General features: G+C 41.3%; 1 protein-coding gene and 1 long non-coding RNA gene across 2 annotated transcripts; both read left to right on the top strand.

Moving 5' to 3' along the window:
* The first annotated feature begins 4,080 nt into the window (after positions 1-4,080).
* On the top strand, positions 4,081-5,042 carry LOC118802124. Its single transcript, XR_005006623.1, has 3 exons — positions 4,081-4,177; positions 4,249-4,301; positions 4,907-5,042. It is a non-coding gene; the product is annotated as an uncharacterized LOC118802124 (long non-coding RNA).
* A 4,115-nt stretch (positions 5,043-9,157) lies between these two features.
* On the top strand, positions 9,158-18,959 carry kdf1b (keratinocyte differentiation factor 1b). The gene is made up of 4 exons (XM_036562599.1): positions 9,158-9,541; positions 12,843-13,756; positions 15,907-15,975; positions 18,578-18,959. The coding sequence occupies exons 2-4, from the start codon at positions 12,862-12,864 to the stop codon at positions 18,664-18,666; spliced, it is 1,053 nt and encodes a 350-aa protein (XP_036418492.1). The 5' UTR covers positions 9,158-9,541; positions 12,843-12,861; the 3' UTR covers positions 18,667-18,959.
* The last annotated feature ends 725 nt before the right edge of the window (positions 18,960-19,684 follow it).

Genomic DNA, 19,684 nt, shown 5'->3' with positions numbered 1-19,684 from the left:
CAGTTATACAGTTATAGTTTTACAGTTATACATTTACATAGTTACACAGTTTTACCGTTTTACTTTACAGTTTTACAGTTATAAAGTTAAATAATTTTACAGTTATACATTTACAGTTTCACAGTTTTACAGTAAAAAGGGTTTTCTAGGTTCTAAGTTTTTGTTTGTTACTGTAGATAAAATCACTAACAGTCATGATGACGAGTTTTAAACACTCTGGCTGTGATTTTCACTGGAATTCCAGGTGCTGAATTAAAGCTAAAGGCCAGTGTGTCCGTCTCCTGCAGGACTTTAGTCCAGTACAGTCTGGGTATTTTTCTCCTCAGTCACACATACTAAACTGCTAATTAACAGAGCAGGTGAAACAGGAGTGTGTGAGCAGGTAAATCACTAGCCTGTGCTGGACTGCAGCCCCCCAGGGGCAGAGTTCAAGACCCCCAAACTCTGAAAAAAAAAGCTGGACTGTTACTCTCAGCAGATTTTTTCATCTCTTCATGGTGAATTTAGGGATTTAAATGGAATTTGTTCCAGGATTTTGGTGCATTTTTCAGGAAAATTAATTTCTCCCTGTCAGTGAAAAACAATGAAAGCAATAAGCTGCAGAACAGATGACGAGCAGAATCAGTCATAAATCACGCACTGCAGGAAGGCACGTCTCGTACGTAAACTCCCCGCGCTGTGGGCGACGGCCTACCTTTATTTCTTACAAAAACCCTGATAAATCCTCGGCGGCGTACAGTAGGTGCAGATGTCCGTGTCGCTGATGAGCAGAGTTTTCTGAGAATCACAGTCATTTCTCTGATTAATGAGACTCTCTCTGTGTCTGATTTATGACCTTTTCTTCACTTTCCTCACTCTGGATTCCTCCTGACCAAATGACTTGTGTCAGCATTTGCTGATAACTACAGAAGAAAATCTCACGTTTCCTCTCTTTCTTTTTCATAATTTTCTCAACAGAACGTAAGAGAAATATGTATCTGCTCTAAAAGAAGCTGAATGTATTGGATAATGACTCACTCTCAGTCTGATGTGCAGTGACAGGAAAAAACGATTTCCATTGTATGTATGTGTCATCTGAACGCTCTACACCACAGTACAGTACAGTGTAGTGTAGTGGTTTAGTGTAGGGTGTAGTGGTGTAGTGTACAGTGTAAAGTGTAGTATAGTTATGTAGTGGTGTGGTACAGGATGTATGTAGTGTAGTGATGTAGTGTAGGGTGTAGTGGTGTAGTGCACAGTGTAGTGTGGGGTGTAGTTGCATAGTGTAGGGTGTAGTGGTGTAGTGTATAGTGTAGTGTAGGGTGTAGTGGTGTAGTGTATAGTGTAGTGTAGGGTGTAGTGGTGTAGTGTACAATATAGTGTAGGGTGTAGTGGTGTAGTGTACAATGTAGGGTACAGTGTAGTGTAGTGGTGTACTGTAGGCCATAGTGTACTGGTTGAGTGTCATGTAGTGATGTAGTGTACTGTGTAGTTTAGTGGTGCAGTATAGGGTGTAGTGGTGTAGTGAACAGTGTAGTGTATTGGTGTAGTGTAGTGGTGTAATGTAGGGTGTAACGTAGTGGTTTAGTGTCATGTAGTGATGTAGTGTACTGTACTGTAGTGGAGTAGTGCACATTGTAGTGGTGTAGTGCACAGTGTAGTGTAGTGTAGTAGTGTACAGTGTAGTGTATTGGTGTAGTGTACAGTGTAGTGTATTGATGTAGTGTACAGTGCAGTGTAGGGTGCAGTGGTGTAGTGTAGTGTGCAATGTAGTGGTGCAGTGCACAGTGTAGTGTGAGGTGTAGTGTAGTGGTGTAGTGTACAGTGCAGCATAGTGGTGTGGTGTACAGTGTACTGTAGTGGTGTAGTGTACAGTGTAGTGGTGTAGTGTAGTGGTGTAGTGTACAGTGCAGCATAGTGGAGTAGTACACAGTGTAGTGGTGTTGTGCACAGTGTAGTATAGTGGCATAATGTACAGTGTAGTGTAGTGGTGTAGTGCACAGTGTAGTGGTGTGGTGTAGTGGTTTAGTGTACAGTGCAGCGTAGTGGTGTAGTGTACAGTGTAGTGGTGTAGTGCACAGTGTAGTATAGTGGCATAATGTACAGTGTAGTGTAGTGTAGAGGTGTAATGCACAGTGTAGTGTAGTGGTGTAGCATAGTGTTGTAGTGTACAGTGTAGTGTAGTGGGTTAATGTCATGTAGTGATGTAGTGTATAGTGTAGTTTAGTAGTGCAGTATAGGGTGTAGTGGTGTAGTGTGCAGTGTAGTGGTGCAGTGTACAGTGTAGTGGCATGGTGTACAGTGTAGTGTAGTGGTGCAGTGTGCAGTGCAGTGGCATAGTGTACAGTGTAGTGCAGTGGTGCAGTTTGCTGTGTAGTGGTGCAGTGTACAGTGTAGTGCAGTGGTGTACATATGGATTCCTACTCTTACAGAAGAGATGACCTTGTTTCACTGTCTCAGCTTCTCCTGGACCTACAGGAACAAAAGAAGAACAATATGCAGGATGAAATGACTTGTCAGGGAAAGTAGGGCAGCTTGACAGATCTTCTCCACATCCGTGTCATCGGCATCAGGAGACGGACGAGTTCCTCTCACTCTGGACCGTGTGAGGATGACGCTAATGATCCCTATCGATCACTAGCGGTGACGGGATACTGTGGGAGCTCTAAGTGGAAAAGAGGGAGAGACACGTTTGATGATGTGATCTTAAACATAGAAAGAAAGCAGAGGAGATGTTCAGAGCTGCTGTTTGTCAAAGAAGACCTAATTTGTTGTTAGATGCTGATTATGAGAAAATGATTTGAAGATGACCAAATATTAGGACAGAATCCAAATCTGTCTGCTTTAAATGAGTTCATTACAGATGGTAGATAATGAGGGTCAGGTGAAGGCTGTACGGCTCATCGGTCTCATTTGCATTAAGAGGTTAAGAGGAGTTAATTTATCACACTAACTGGAATCTCGACTAAACAGGAACAACGTTACGTTCAGGATTTGATCAAAGAGACGAAGCTCGTATCAATGCTGGTGTTTTTCTGGAGTGACTTTATTGATGATGAGCTGGAGCTTCATTTAAGGATGGAGAATGTGGTCAGTTTTGGAAAGGTAACCGTGTACACAGACATATTCAATCTCAATGCCCATTCACTGACCTTTAAAGGACACTGTCACTGTCCAGCTGATTACATCAACAAGGTAAAGCTAGCTCTGATGTGTAGCTAACAGCATTACAAGCTCCATCAACATACAGAGAGAAATTAATTTGATAACCCTAACCCTAGATTCACTCCAAAATGCTAGAAATGCATTTTTAACTATTTTGACATAACAAAGTTTTGAAAAGAATAACAGCAGAAATATAACAAAAAAACATTTTCATTTGTCTTATAAAAGCAGTAATGATTAATCTAGCATTGATATTTCTAGGATGTGTAAAAGTCATCAACATGGAATGGAATGAAATCCTTCAAATGTAAAATGTATTAATCATGTACATATTTATTATTTATTTGTTTATTTTTGTTTGTTTAATGTACATTTTGGAATTGCTTGGAATTATTTGAAATGTATCTCACATATAAAGATACCTGTTAATTTATTTTTAGTTATTTTAATGTTAATGAGATTACATTACAAACATAATGCACCTTCTAGAATTCCTTTGTTTGACATTGTTTACATTAGCTGTTTACTTCTTATTGGTCTTTACTGGTCTAAATACTACATTTGCAGCGCCGTAATTTAAAAAGGTTTATCTGCTGAACATACAGATATTCTTTGGGCCACTAGGGGGCTCCAGGAGACACCGGAAGCTTCCAGAAATGAACCACTTTTCAAAACATTTGCTGGAAAACTTAATCAGTTCTAACAGCTGTAATAATCGGAAAATGTTCAAAGGGATAAAATCCTAAATATCATCCAACTCCAAACTCAAAGCTTATTCCCAAATGACAATCTGACTGGCCATGTGGTCATGTGATCTTCATCCATGTGTCACATGACAATAATAATGCTAATCAGCTGCAACTACCTAACATGGCACTCTCTGATTGGCTAAATATACAAGCTCACTTTTTAAACTCCTGTTACTGTGAGTGTTAAGTAAACAAGCCTGGAGCACTATGAGGTTTTGCTGAGTGTATTGTCGAGTTTTTTTGTTCTCTGTGGGGGTCGTCATGTCTGTGGTGGTCTGTTTAGGGTAAGCTGGGTAGATGAAGAGTGTTGGAAGTGTTTTGATTCAGTTTGACTTTGTCTGTAACTTCATTACAGGTTATTTCTTGGTTTGGTTTTCTCTCACTTGAGCTGTTCTCAAAATTATGAAGGTAAGTAACTGTAAACAAACATTTAATGCACCTGCACTTTATGCCCCCCACTGATTTTACAAAAATTCTCCCATAAGTGAGGTGTAAACAGAGATTCATGGAGGTTTGGTGTGAAATGGTTCAGATGTCTTTACAGTGGTGCTGATAGGAACCAGGGGTCGCCATGACTACAACACAAATATAGACATTTTATTTACTATCCAGAACCACCAGTGAACCTACACGAGTCTTCTGAGTTTATATGGAATGTTGATGATGGAAAATAGTGGAAAATCTGAAATAATAAGTTTTCTTTGGGGGCTATTTTGCCTCACAGCGCCCTGCATGTATCCCTCCACCATGAATGTTTAAGTTCTCTAAACTATCATAAAACAGTGTCTCAGTCATCAGGCAGTGAATTCATAACCATTTCATGTAGGAACTTTCTGTGAGGGAGCTTTTAGAGGGGGACGTCTGGTTCCTATCACCACCACTGTGTACAATTCTGACTCTGTGAGTTCCAGTTGTGTGTCTGTTTACATCTTAATCACTTATACAGTTTGAAAATCAGTAGAACTGGTTGATTTTTTTTCAACTAGTTATTTTTCTTGTTTCCTTATATTCAGAAGGACCTGCAGGAAGTTCTCCAAAAGCCTTCAGTTCCTACAGCCCAATACAAAGTCAAGGCACCTACAGTAGATCTGTAGCATCCAGCTTTGGCCCATCCTCTCATCGGCATGGACCCGTCTCCTCCTACCAAACTGCAAGCATCTCCAGGAACATCCACCCTGGTGTTGGCAGACCCAGCTTACCTGCGAGTGGAGCTACTGAACATTCTGTGAACCAAAACAACCCCAGTTTTGAGCCTAGAAAGTCATATGGGGGCAAATCCTGGTCCAGTATGGCTAAACCATCAGTTGTCAGTTCTGGAGGCATTATTATGGTACAGGAAGGTGGAGGTTCTCAAGGTTCTTTTAAGCCGAAAAAGCCTAATCAACATCCAGTTAACAATAATGGCTCTAGACCAAGCAAAGTTAATCAAATTAGGTGGCGTTCTGGAAATGTCCAGTCAGGCAGCACCTCCTCTAACTCATTCCAGAGCGGAGCACTTGATTATTCAGCCAGGGGGAACCAGAACACACCTGGTTCTAAACCTGTTCTTCCCTCTAGAACTTCCTTCAGCCCTGCTAATCCCTCCACAGTTGATGCTGGTGAGAGAAACCTAGTGGAAGTTGGGGTAACTCCTTCTGCATCCCACAGACGAGGCTCTAGCGGCTTTGGTTCCTCTCAGAGTTCTTCTGGGGATCAAAGAGGTGCTGGATATAGGGACCAAAAACCAGCCCCTATAAACTCCGTCCAAAATCTAAATCAAGCTCCCCAGGTACATTTTGGAATTCCTGAAAGCGCTACATGCATCATTGATATCCCAGAAATTTATGGACGAGGGTCCATCAGAAGATGTTCCAGATATAGGGAAGATTCAGTCTGGCCAGATGGCTCCTCTGACGCAAGTTTACAACTTGCACCAAGCCATTTTAACCAGAACTTCTCTCCAAGCAGGTCTTCAGGCACAACTGGCTCCACAAATGGAGTTCAGACCAGCGTCGGAAGCGTAAGCTGGGCTGCGTCCACTCCTAACAGTCCTGTGTTACAGGCCTGGAGTGGAAACGAGTCGTTCTCTGGAAACACTAATCAGGATATTGTGCCCTTTCAACACAGTAATGTCCAGTCAAGCCACGCTGCACAACTGTTTTATCCTGGAGGTGATAAAGCGGCTAATTCAGGTGGCTACATGGTCAGCAGAAATGCACCTAACCACTACAGCACTCGACTGCATGAACATGAAGCTCTTCCCAGCAGTTCTGCATCTTCAGCATGGAATGGTAGAAACCCATCAAGCTGCACTACCCGTTCATCATCTGGATTGAGTTCTCGGCAGCGTGGAGGGGTCAGCAGAAGCACTAGTCGTATGAAGCCAGTTTACCGATCATCTCAAAGAGGTGTCTGGAATGTTCCACCTGAGAACGAAGGTGCTTCAAGCTTTAACGGCTACAGCCGAAGGTTCCTGAGCAGTAAAGTATCTGCTGATGCCCGTCAGGCTCCTGCCGCCGGTTCATTCAGAGATGGTTACTATCCTGAAGCAGCTTCTTACCAACAAAGATCAACCAGAGACCAAATTTCAACCGTTCACCACCAACTCTCCAACCCCTCTATATGACCACCGTGGATCTCCTTCCACAGGAAGCCATGACTGCTGCTAGTGTGGAGTAGGTCATACCTGGACAGGTACGGGGTTTGTGTGGGTGGTCTTAACAGGAAATGCTGTACAAAAGGACAATAAAGGCTCAGTACTTTAGTTTTCTCATTATGTGACCGTTTGCCTCAAATTCCATTAAATGGTGTTTGATTGAGTGACGTTTACTGTGTAGTGACTGTTTCAAATGTGTCCTTTATGGTCTGGTTTAGTCTTTATATGCAAGTCATTTAGTTCAGAACAGAGAAAGACTTTATTGGTACATTTTAAACTGGTGTTTTGATCTTGAGGATAAGATGCACATTATGAAAGTGAAGTTAAGGGGGTTCCTTAACCTGCTTTTTCTCAAATTCCCCTATAATCCCGTGTGTGAGGTGTAAACAGAGAGATTAAGAGTGGTTTGGTGTGAAATAGTTCAGATGTCTTTACAGTGGTGGTGATAGGAACCAGGGGTCGCCATGACTACAACACAAATATAGACATTTTATTTACTATCCAGAACCACCAGTGAACCTACATGAGTCTTCTGAGTTTATATGGAATGTTGATGATGGAAAATAGTGGAAAATCTGAACTAATCAGTTTTCTTTGGGGACTATTTTGCCTCACAGCGCCCTGCATGTATCCCTCCACCATGAAGGGAGAAACTGTTTGTCCAAAAGCTTCTGAAATGGTGTCTGTTTGTCGGCAGAACCAGCAGATCCGCCCTCATTATCTTAAACTATACAGGTTTCCAAACTGTAAGGAGCATCACTGACAATAGAGATCTAAACATCTACATTATCAGATGTGGTTTAAAGAGCTTCTTTATAGGAAGCTGGTGAAGCTGCATTGTGTTCTGTTAGTGTCTAATGGTCAGTGTTTCTGTGCAGGTTGGATTTTGGAGTCACTGTCCTGCTCACACTTTCACTGCATGCTAAAAAATAAGAAACAAACTGGTTACAAATAGAAAGCAGCTGAACAGTGTGCTGCACCAGTTAAGGTGGAACAGGAATTTGTAATATATACTTAATAGGATTCTGATAAACTGTTATTTTTTTTTTTTCCCCCACACAGAGCTACAGTTTGCACTTCTGGTAGATGCTAACTTCATTGTCTTGTACTGAGCAGTGACAAAGTTGAATCTATCTATCTGTTAAGTTGTATTGACCCCACACACTCTGACTTCATCCTTTTATTTTGTGTTTTAAGACATTCAGTTATGAAAAGGTACAAATATGTACTTTTACTTGGAGAAAAACCTGCACAGTTTAAAACCACTGCTGTACTTTGAGGGCATATTTACAGTTTGCACCTTAAAGAAGGAAAAATGTGCCTTTTTTCTGACAGAATTCCTACTTCTCTGTTTCTGAACAATAATAATTACTAATAACAGCACATTTGATTTGATTGTCTGTTAGTTCCTGCAACATAATCACTTCTTATCATTAAAGTCAGAACTGTGTATGTAATTCCACGCTAACTCTGTTAATAACGGCATTTTCATACACTGAAGAGTCCTGATATGAACTGCCCCTCACCCCCAAAAAATACTTATACCAAAGTGTGTGCACACCACACTGAACAATTATTAATAATAAGTCTTCATTTATATAGCACCTTTCATACATTAAATGCAGCTCAAAGTGCTTTATAATAAAAACAACAGAGAGAAATCACAGAGAAAGATAAATAAACAGCGTAGGAAAAGTAAAAAGATTATCAAAAATCAAACAAAAAGAAAAGAATCCAACAGTTAAAAGTAATAATACTTTCTTTTAAAGGGGAACTCCACCAATTTTTCTAAATTTTCTGAATAATTAACTGGTTTAGATGTCAGCAGAGTCATTTAGAGTGTTTTGGTGTGAAATGCACTGTTCTAGAGTCAGAACTGTTCACAGTGGTGGTGATAGGAACCAGACGTCCACCTCTAAAAGCTCCCTCACAGAAAGTTCCTACAGTAAATGGTTATGAATTCACTGCCTGATGACTGAGACACTGTTTTATGATAGTTTAGAGAACTTAAACTCCATTCATGGTGGAGGGATACATGCAGGGCGCTGTGAGGCAAAATAGTCCCCAAAGAAAACTGATTATTTCAGATTTTCCACTATTTTCCATCATCAACATTCCATATAAACTCAGAAGACTCGTGTAGGTTCACTGGTGGTTCTGGATAGTAAATAAAATGTCTATATTTGTGTTGTAGTCATGGCGACCCCTGGTTCCTATCAGCACCACTGTAAAGACATCTGAGTTTGTAATTTTCTCTGCAAATAAACCCTCTGAACCACTGAATTATACAGAAATTTTGAAAAAACGGTGGAAGTTTTTCTGAAACGCAGAATTTCACACCAAACCACTCTAAATGACTCTGTTTACATCTCAACCACTGAATTAAGAAGGAAATTTTGGAAAATGGGTGGCATTCCCCTTTCCTCACTGTCTTTCAATAGGGCTGCTTCTATATTTTCACTGTGCAATCTTTAAGTTTGTTGCATGCGAGCAAAACGTCATTCTTTGAGGTCCAACTGAAGCGCATTAGCGCCATCTAGCGTTAAGGATCCGCCCCCCTAAACACTGTGATCAAATCAGGGCGTTTTAAAGTGTGTCAACTTTTTAGACTCAGTTTTACATCCTCAGCTTTGTGTCTCCACTGTGTGGCTCAACTGTAATGGAGTTTACAGCTATTATTGATGAAATAATCGTGAATGAGTGTGAATGTTGTTCACATGACGTCACCGTGAGGGATAGAGTGAGGGATGTACCTGCGGCCCCAGGTAGCAGCCATAAGAGGAGGAGACAACTGTCCGATTATTAGGACGCCTCTTTATTTCATTCCACATTTGATTGATCAAACTGGCTGATTAGTAATTGATTAGGCTGCATCCAGATGAGTTTCTGGAATAACTGAAATCCGGGTCAAACTTCGTGCGGAGGGAAAACGCTGGACTTCCGGAAGCTTTTCTCAAACACAGCAGACTTCGCCTTTTCTCCCATATGCCGTGAATAAAGTCCGGGAAGTGAGGTCAGTGGGAGCTTAGTGCTGTTAGATGCGTCTAGTTTTGTGCAGTTAGTCGAATAAATTCTTTATTTGGTCTTAAAAGATTAATTTTCTGCCATAAAGTTTACTGGTTATTGGAATTTTCCGTTCCACCTTAAATGGTGCAGCAGTTACAGTGGGCGCCAGACTGTAACTGCTACACCATTTAAGGTGGAACGGAAAATTCCAATAACAAGCCAACTTCAGTCTCGTCCACAGGATGTGTTTTGAAAAATATGATATGAAAAAGTTCCTACAGTCACTTTAAACCGGACAACATTAGTTACAGTATCTAAGGGACAAACCTGTTAACTCTTCTAATGGAGTTTATATCTTAATTTAGAGCTCATTTTCCTGATTTGTTTACTGTCTGTGTGGGTTTAAGGTCTCTGCGCCTCCAGCTCGCCGTGTTTGCTTTTTAAGGCTAAAGGTTGAACAAAATCGAAACTCAGCCTCCAAAACTTCTTTCAGTCCTGCTTACAAGCTTTTCTTCAAACTGTGCAATGAATGTGAATATATAGTGTTCTTATACAGTCTCTGCTGAATGTAAACTACTTATAATTTACCCCAAGTCAGCTTTAATATGGCTGGAAGTTTGTTTTTAGTACGTAATCTGGCCTGAACTATTTCAGATATAACTATAAGAAGCTGGTGAAGTGCTTAAAGGGCTCGTATCCAGCATGTTTCCCTTTTTTATTTCGTATTTTATGTACTTATGTAAAGATGGTTCTATATAGAACCTTTTAGAATAGATTTTTATACAGCAACCAAAAGGGTTCTTCTGTTGTACAAGCTTGACATTGTTATAATGGAACACTCTTAAAAAAGATGGTTCTTCAAGGGTGCTTTAGGAAAGAAAATGTTTCTATATAGAACACGTTAAAGGGTTCCTGGCAATGTGGAAGGGTTCTGCAGACGGCTGTAGATGGTTCTATATATAACCTTTTTGAAACTGGTTCTGTACAGCCCCAAAAAAGGGTTCTGCTATTGTTACAATGTCAAACTTGTAACAGTAGAAGGACCCTTTTGGTGCCGTACAGAACCCGTTTCAAAAAGGTTATATATAGAACCATCTACAGCACATTTTCTATCAATCTGAATAACGCTTTAATGATGCAAAGAGTTCTTCGAGTGCTGGTGGTTCTATATAGAACAATTTTCTTCACTAAGTAACCCTTGAAGAACCATCTTCTTTAAGAGTGTAGAAATAAATAGAATATGCCTTTAAGGCTGATATATGCAAATGAGCTCTGTGCAGATTGGATGCCCTGTTTAAAAAAACAAAAACAAATAAAAACAACAGCCTGGGCTGAAGCAGTCCTTGTAATTGCATGCGCGAGTGGGCGGAGCTAAGCTGCTAGAGGTTGTATGGGTGGATGTGAGTAAATGTGTCGGTTTTTGTGACATCACAAAAAGGCTTCGTTTCCTTATATGGCCTGTCTGGACTGCTAACAATGCTAACAATGTTTACGCAGCAGGTCAAATTCCATGATATGGGCCCTTTAATGGTTCATGCTCAGGTATTGAGCAGCTCTGTTCACTGAATTCTCTGTCATTAGTTACGTATTGATGGATTTTCCCTTTTTATTGATCATATTTTTACTTCTACTCGAGTGTTTCAGTCTGTTGTCCTCAGTTCTATTTTAGTCAGTAACGTTCAGTTTTTATTTCTCTATTTAGGGTTTTATTTTCTTCTGTTTTGTTGGTCGAGGTTTATTTTAGACCAAAAAGGGAAGAATAGAGCCGCACAAACTTCACTTCCTGTATGACTTCATATTCGCCAGGTTCTTATTTGAATCTTCCGTTCCACCTTAAATGGTGCAGCAGTTACATTCTGGTGCATCAGGCCACCATTTAAGGTGGAACAGAAAATTCAAACACGAAGCCGGTTTGGGGCTGATAGTTTCTGCACTCATAGATACTGGATGTTCTAAGAAGTTCTACTTAAGTTCTAAAAGTGACTCAGTACTTAAGTAGCCTCTTAACTCTGCTTGTGTTCTTGTTTTCTCTGTGTTAATATTCATAATAAAGACTGTGTTTGTAACTGAATTCACCGCCAAACTGGTTAGTTTAGATCTCCTTTGGGGTCTGTTTATAGTTTTTAGGTCAGATCAAATCAGGTGCGGCTCGACCTGCAGTGGAACCTGTTAGAACCGCCTTGTCATTCCTAGATGTCCTGATTTCTTTTTAAAGGGAAGTTCCACCAAATTTTCTAAATTTCTCCACAACTCAGTGTGTGAGATGTAAACAGAGTGATTCAGAGTGGTTTGGTGTGAATCGTTGACTGTAGAGACTCAGATGTTTTTATTTCTGTATGTGATGGTAAAATAACTGTAAATCTGACATTTTTTTTAACTATTTTGCCTCACAGTGTCCTTTACCTGTTCCTCCATCATAATTTATAAATTATGAATAGAATTTATAAACACTGTATAATAACAGACATTAACAAACTGCAGCTTAATTAGTCTTACAGCTTATTAATGACTGTAATCATATTGCATTAACAAATGGTAGAATACAAATAATGATTGTTCTGAATTGTAGAATCTACATTGATTATATTTCCTTAATGATTTAGTTTGCTACTCATTCAAAAATGATACAACTTGAATTATTATATATGTTGAATGATTAAGTTATTTTCTATCTTTGCTACTTTGTGATGCATAAAGCTTTCCTTAATAATCAGTCATTACTAAGTGGTTCACGTATACTTTTTAAAACTTTTAATAAAATTGTTCAGATTCTCTGTAATAAAAGCGAAGTGTGTACAGTGCTTTAATTACTCGTATTTATTTTAAATACTCGTATACTCAGTATATGGTTAATAATTTAAATGGTAGCACGTCAGTGCAAGATTTCATAATATAGACCTTATTAATGCAATACTTTATAATAAAAGCCTTCTCCTTAATAATTAGTTAATCATTATTAAGTGGTTAATATATACTCTTTTAAAACTTTCATTAATATTAATCAGATTCCTATAATAATACCTTATTATTAATGATATTATATATTATTATTAATGTATATATTAATGTAACACATTCATGCAAGATTTTATAATAAAGGAAAACCATTCCATGTAGTAACTTTCTGTGAGGGAGCTTTTAGAGGTGGACGTCTGGTTTCTATCACCACCACTGTGAACAGTTCTGACTGTAGAACAGAGCATTTCACACCAAACCACTCTGAACGACTTACATCTTAATCGTCTAATTATGCAGGAATTATGGGAATGTGGTGGAGTTGTCTTTTATAAGGTGTCTCTCTTCGGTAGACCCTGACTCAGCTGCAGTATGTGGAACAGTGAGCGAGGCTCTGAGAGGTGGGAGACGCCCCCCTTGCGGACCAGGCCATATCAGGAGCGCTGCGTCGACCCGGTCCAGCCCGAGAGCCGCCCCCCCGGAGCGCTCCACAAAATCCGCCATAAGGATGCGAACGGGAACACCGCTGAGCCGGAGACGGTCGTGTTCCTGCCTGCGAAAGTGGAGCCCGCGTCCGGTTCCTGTGTGTGCGCTCCCTGCGTCTCGCTGAGCAGCTGCAGGACGCTGGTGTGCAGTGTGCTGACCTGCGGGCTGTACCGGGTGTGCAGGCGTCTGCCCTGCCTGCCGTCCGCCGAGAGCTCGGGAGACGACGCGGAAGCCGTGAGGGGCGCGTCCTCAGCGCCGGATGAGAACGGCTTCTATCCCGACCTCCGTATCGGAGGAGTTAAAGTGGACACGTCTGTTATTGAGGAGGAGCGCAAGCAGGTCTCGTTCAGCCCCTCCAGAACCGAGCCGGACAGTCCCGCCTACCCGAGCAGCAGCATCCGCTTCGACAGCCTGCAGGACGAGCACTTCATTTACGGAGACCTGGACGAGGATGTGGACTCACTCATCACTCGGAAGCTCCTGGAGGTTTTCTCCGAGTTCGAGATCAATGAGCTGGCGAAGTGCACCTCGGACTCCATGTTCCTGAAGCGCTCGCAGGAGATCAGCCAGCTCATCTCCGACATCGTCCAGGAGCACAACATCAAGGAGCAGGAGGCGGAGTGCCGGCTGGTGCGCGAGATCATACGCATCAGTACGCGCAAGAGCAAAAAGAAGCTGCCCTTCAGACCGCAGGAGCCGCAGAGGGACAGCGGCAACGACACCTGGAGGAGCAGCAAGAGGAGCAGCAAGAAGAGCAGCTTCAACTCCGTCAGCGACGGCAGTAAGTGGCAGCAACCTCACTCACAAATCACTGTGATCTTTAAAGAGGAGTATTTCAGAAAGTCCGCCCATAACTCAGTGTGTGAGATGTAATCAGAGAGATTCAGAGCGGTTTGCTGTGAAATGGTTCAGATGTCTTTACAGTGGTGGTGATAGGAACCAGGGGTCGCCATGACTACAACACAAATATAGACATTTTATTTACTATCCAGAACCACCAGTGAACCTACACGAGTCTTCTGAGTTTATATGGAATGTTGATGATGGAAAATAGTGGAAAATCTGAAATAATAAGTTTTCTTTGGCTCACAACGTCCTGCACGAACTCCTTCACCATGAATGGATTCTAAAAATATGTTTTAGACTAAAACCTTCTCAAAGCTGTTTTATGCAGTTTTCCACACAGCCCCAAATGCAGCCGATCAAAACATGTGCCAAGACATTTAGTGTCCAAACTTTGCGTTTTTAGTTTAGAAATGGAGCTGCTAGGCTAACAAATACTGAAAATCAATAGCCACCAAAACTGTTTCCACAAACACGTTCCAAAGTCTTTGTGTATTTGCTCCAGTTTATGTTAATAAGCTACGTAAACTCGTTAAGAAAAACAGAATTTGGTGAAATGTCGTGAACAGAACTTACAGATTTAAACTGAAATTGAAACTACATCATCTGCGAGACGTCCTGCTTTGCGGTGCTGTTCCACAGGTACTCAGTGTTAGCACAGCTATACCTGAGGCTTGATCACTGTAAGACAGAAGTTGCATATTGAATAAGGATAAACCCACAAAATTGAGATGTTGCGTTCTGCAAAAACAATAAAAAAAATTGCAGGTGATCTGAAATGTTACCACTGATCTCCCACCTTTTGCCAACGAACCACAAACCAACAACAGAGACGCTCAGTAAACATGCAGAATCTCGGGCTGTGTGGGTGGAGAGGTCGGCTAAACCACATCAGTGTGTCTGTGTGACCGGAGTTCAGATGAGGATGTGATTTGAAAGATTTGGGCTTGTATTTGTGGAAGCAGTTTGGGTGACTGTTGACTTCACTTCCAGTGTTAGCAACATTAGCCTCACAGCTCCAGTTCTAAAAGTGCTGGACCCCACATTTGTCACATCGTTATGACCCCACATTTGTCCAGGGCCCTGTGGAATCAGTATGTGGCCCTAAAAGACTGGACGGGTGATGACGGAGGAACAGACCAACAGAGCTTGTAAAACCATCTTATTTTAAATAAACTACAATAAAAACGCCGTGCTGATACCTAGAACCACACTGGAAGAATCAAAGTGTGGACAGCACCAAAGTGAAACCTCACCGCTCTTACCTACACTGAAACAAAATGAACTTGCTGACCTACAAAAGTAACTGCTCCACACTTCACTGACCAGTAAGCTAAAGTACCTCTGACCGAGGGAACCAGACAGAGTAGACTAAGTGGTGAGAATGTACAGATGTGCCTCTCTTACTTGTATGAAACCCCAGGTGGTACAAATAATCAAACAGTTCTTGTAAAAGTGGGCAGCGTCCTGTGACCACTGATGAGGGACTAGAGGATGACCAACACAAACTGTGCAGCAGCAGATGAGCTATCGTCTCTGATACAGTGGACAGTGAGTGGACACAGTGTTTAAAAACTCCAACAGCACTGCTGTGTCTGATCCACTCAGACCAGACTTAGAAAGTCAACACAACATGAAATCTGACCAGCAGTGCTCAAACTTTTGCAGACCTCTGTCTGTGTGGTGTGTCAGTGGAATATGGTGTGTGTGTGTGTGTGTGTGTGTGTGTGTGTGTGTGTTTCGCTGCTGTTGGAAGAAAACCTTGTATCTCCATTTTGTGGTTCTTCAGTCTTTGACATAATCTGAAAATGCGTGTTGTCCTTTAAATTTGTGTCCAAATTTCATGATGAATGGACTAAAAGAAACGACCCAGAATGACTTGGAAAAACGTCTGGTTCCATTGACTTACATTAAAAGTAAAGTATGTTTTTCCTTCTCCTGTTTAGTTACGATTTTGGAGATACGAGGTTTTCTTCTGACAGCAGTGATATGTATGTAAGGCTGTTTCCACATCTGGAATCAACCTGAACATCAGCCAGCTGTGTGGAATATTAACCGTCTGCTGTCTGTGTCTGTCTTGTTGTTCAGGTCTGAAGATTTCGGTGGAGAGGTCAGACGATATAGAGGCCCGAAAGCTGCGGATGAACAGTAACCAGTGTGAGTTGTTGGGTTTCTTTCTTCTTGCTGTGAATCGGCCGAATCAAAGGAAGCAGCGTTTGTATTGATTACTGATTAAACCCGAATGGCAGCAGATGGTTTTTCTCCTGTGTATAAAAGTCCAGCAGAACTCAAACAGGCCCTCGGCTGTAACCCAGCGCCGGCGCGGCCGCTCCTTCAGCGTTATTGCTCTGAGCTCATATTAAAGGCTGCTGAGTGTCCGTCTCTGTGGACGCGCAGAGCTCAGAGGAAAGTTCCTCCGTCTGATCAGCGACTCGGGCAGCGTTACGTAACCTGCCATTGTCTCACACAGTGCTCTGTTGTCTGGGGGCCTGACTGTCTGAGCACTCATTTAAATCTCTCTCTTCCTCATCAGGACAGACTGAGCTTTTACTGCGTGAGTTCCTAAACTCTGATGACTTCAGAGTAATAAAAACGAGAATAATCACGTTAAACTGACTTCTTTTTAAAATATAGTGAGAAATTACGTTGCACAGTGTGTAAACTTCAGCAAAACAGTCACAAACTATTCAATACTTTTATACCTTTCAAACTTCAAACTTTCAATACTTTTATCATTGTTATTATTGTTTTTTTATGTTTGTGACAACGATAATTTTTTTTCTGTTTTGACTTACTAAATCTCAAAAACACTAAATATCATGTATTGTGAAAGCGCCTTGAAGTATCGTGATGCAACTTTTTTGCCATATTGTCCACCCCTACTTTAATTGTTTAAAGGGTCGATATCATGGAAACCGAGTGTCCCTTTACTTTTTCAACTAAACAGCGTTCTGTTCATTCCTTAGTCATTATATGGAAACTAATCTGCAAAAACAGCCTATTTTTAATTAATTGTTTTTGTGATGTCTTGAGTCACCTCATTTACATACTGTCGCTGTCCAAAGAAAACAAGTATCTCTAAAATGGTAACTTTACAGGAGAGGATATGGGCTCTTTAAACAAGCTTATGCTATTGTAATTGGGGACATGCGATGTGAAGTGTGGCAAATTAAACACGTCCTGCTACAGCTTTTTTTTGCTGCTTGATGCGGCTCTCATTCTCCATGACTGACTACAAGTTGGACATAATTTACTCTGATAATTTACTCTGAATCTCAGTTTAGAAAATCTTAAACTTCTCAATTGAACTCAACAATCGATTCATGTCTGTTGCCTAGCAACCAATCATACACGCACAGCTGAAATGTAAACACGTCATCAAAATAATGTTAAAAATGTTAATGTTAAAGTGTGATAAACTGTAAGCTGTGAATACAGTGAGAGCGCCCCCTGCTGTTTATCAGAGCGTCGTTGCTCCCCAGTTTCAGTCTCCATTTCCCAAACGCTTTAGCCGAGCGCGCTAACGTTACTCCTCCTAATAAACAGACACACGTTCAGCTCCGTCTCCTCATTATTCACCACCATCACTGTAATATTTCATCATCAACATTAACACACGAAGGTGATCAGAGGGGCGGTGGAGATCGAGTCTGCAGCGTCTGAGATCTTTAAAACGCAGAGTTAGAAAAGAAAATCATCTCACAGTGAAAGCAGCGTTTTACAGTAGAAATAAATGGAGCTCATTATGCTGGTAGTGAACTATGCTGCTGACTCAGCTGCCTAAAAACCAGAGAAACGGACCTTAAACAGAAGTGAGGACCCTGTTGGGGTTCATCCTAAAGTTAGGACAGGATTTAGGAGGTTTAGTCTAGTTAGGATGTTTGTGTGCTGCTGTTTTCTTACCTGGAGTTCATGATGAGGTTATGAAGGTAGGAACTGTTATTCTGAAATAGATACTGTCCGAAACTCAGTCCGTACTGAAGTCGTCATGGAGACTAAACAGATCAGATTTCAGAGTTATGAAGTTCTCCTGGATCTCTTCTAGACATCAACCTTCATCTCATTCACAGATGAGACCCTTATTTTCGAGTAAGAAGGAGAACAACTGCTTGATGCTGCAACAATAATGCCAAACTACTTGCAGAGGGGTTTAGTCTATTTTTAATAATACATAAAATATTTTTAATGGTTTCTACAGCATATTATAGGAGTGTTGGGCATGTAGACAGTATTGAGGCTTATGTGTGTGACCAGTCAGGGTCCTTTAAACCTCAGTAATCAAACAGAAACAGTTCTGCTTTTTCCGTTTTAACAGAAATGAGGGAGGTTTGGTAAAAAGAGTCTGGAACCTTTTCTGCTGCTGAAAGTGAAGGCTAATCCGAGTCTTTGGGTTTTATTTATTGCATAATAGGAACATCAACACACAAATCATTTCTGTTGACCCTTTTCCTCGTTTCGACATGAGAGTTGAGCTCACGCAGCTGTATACGGATAAACCTGTCCTGTTTACACTGAATGTGGTCAGATCCGTCTCTGACCCTCCAAATGTAGATCGTAATCCATTCACAGTGCATTCTGGGTGTGTTTACACAGAGTGAAATCCTCCAGTCGTGTTTGATCAAAGTTTATGATCTCTGTAACGTTCTGCATGGATGTTTATGAGGCTGGTTGCACTTCTCTTTTCCTTATGCTCTCTCTCTCTCTCTCTCTCTCTCTCTCTCTCTCTCTCTCTCTCTCTCTCTCTCTCTCTCTCTCTCAGCGTACTCTCCCAGCTCTCCCATTCCTCTGTCTCCAAGCTCAGCGGTGACCTCGGACACTCCTCTGCTCCCTCACAGTGTGCGAGCGTGATCTGGAACTTTCCAAACGGACAAGGCTCCGCCCTCCTGAGCGGAGCTGCGGGAGCTGTGGGCTGAGTGTCCATCAGGACTTTCACTTTATGAGCTTGTCTGTGTGTCTGAACTCTGACGTGTATTTATGTTTGTAAATAGAAAAGCTGATTTAGTTCATTTACAGTCTGAGCTCACCTTCATTTATTTAACCTCCACTCAAAACCACCACTCAGTACCAAAAAGGACGGTTCTTCAAGGGTTCTTTAGTAAAGGCAAGGGTTCTGTTTAGAACCATGACATCTGTATGGAAGTTTGGTGGAGAAAGTGTTCTATATAGCACCAAAAAGGGTTCTGCTGTTGTTACAAGCTTGACATCATAACAGTAGTAGAACCCTTTTTTGGTGCTATATAGAACACATTCTCCCCCAGTCTGATCCATTTCACCATGCACAGAACCATTTATGCATGAAATGGTTTTATATAGATCTCATGGTTCTAAATAGAACGCTTGCCTTTACTGAAGAACCCCTGAAGAACCGTCTTTAAGTTTGTGCAAGTTGTTAAGTTTCCTGCTCTTTCCCTTTATTCCAGCTTCCGTTCTTTTCAGGAGACTCACTTTCAGCTCCTCAAAGAATCTGCAGACACACCTCCAAAGTTCAGTCTTAGAAGCTGGTTGATGATTTTCTGAAGTAATCAAACACATTCAGTGATGTTGAGGTCTGGACTCTGGGGTGGTCAGTCCATCGTTCAGCTTCTTTGTTTGATGTGTCCGTCTCCTTTTCTCAGTGAGGTTCTTCTTGATCAGCTACACATCCTTTCAGACCCACAGCGCTGAGTCGTCTTCTCACAGTGGAAGGATGGACAGAAACACCTGTGGATGTTTTCAGATCTGATCAGCTTGATTTTCTCCTCTCTCTCAGAGATGAAAGCTTTAAGTGCTGTTTATCTGATGGGGGCAGTTTTGGTGTCTAACTGGTCTTCCAGGTGGTTGTTAGGAGCCACATTTTCTCTGTAGTTTTTAATCAGTTTGTGATCTC

Source organism: Colossoma macropomum, unplaced genomic scaffold (genome assembly GCF_904425465.1).
Source record: "Colossoma macropomum unplaced genomic scaffold, Colossoma_macropomum, whole genome shotgun sequence".
NCBI classification, from domain to species: Eukaryota; Metazoa; Chordata; class Actinopteri; order Characiformes; family Serrasalmidae; genus Colossoma; species Colossoma macropomum.
Note: the sequence above shows the minus strand (reverse complement) of the source record. Positions and strands in the feature narration are given on the sequence as shown.

What these genes read in the sequence shown, in the direction of transcription:
- kdf1b (XM_036562599.1), top strand. Translation starts at nt 12,862, where the DNA reads ATGTGGAACAGTGAGCGAGGCTCTGAGAGGTGGGAGACGCCCCCCTTG. An exon ending in CAACTCCGTCAGCGACGGCA is followed by an intron (nt 13,757 to 15,906) that starts GTAAGTGGCAGC and finishes CTTGTTGTTCAG; the next exon opens with GTCTGAAGATTTCGGTGGAG. An exon ending in GCGGATGAACAGTAACCAGT is followed by an intron (nt 15,976 to 18,577) that starts GTGAGTTGTTGG and finishes TCTCTCTCTCAG; the next exon opens with CGTACTCTCCCAGCTCTCCC.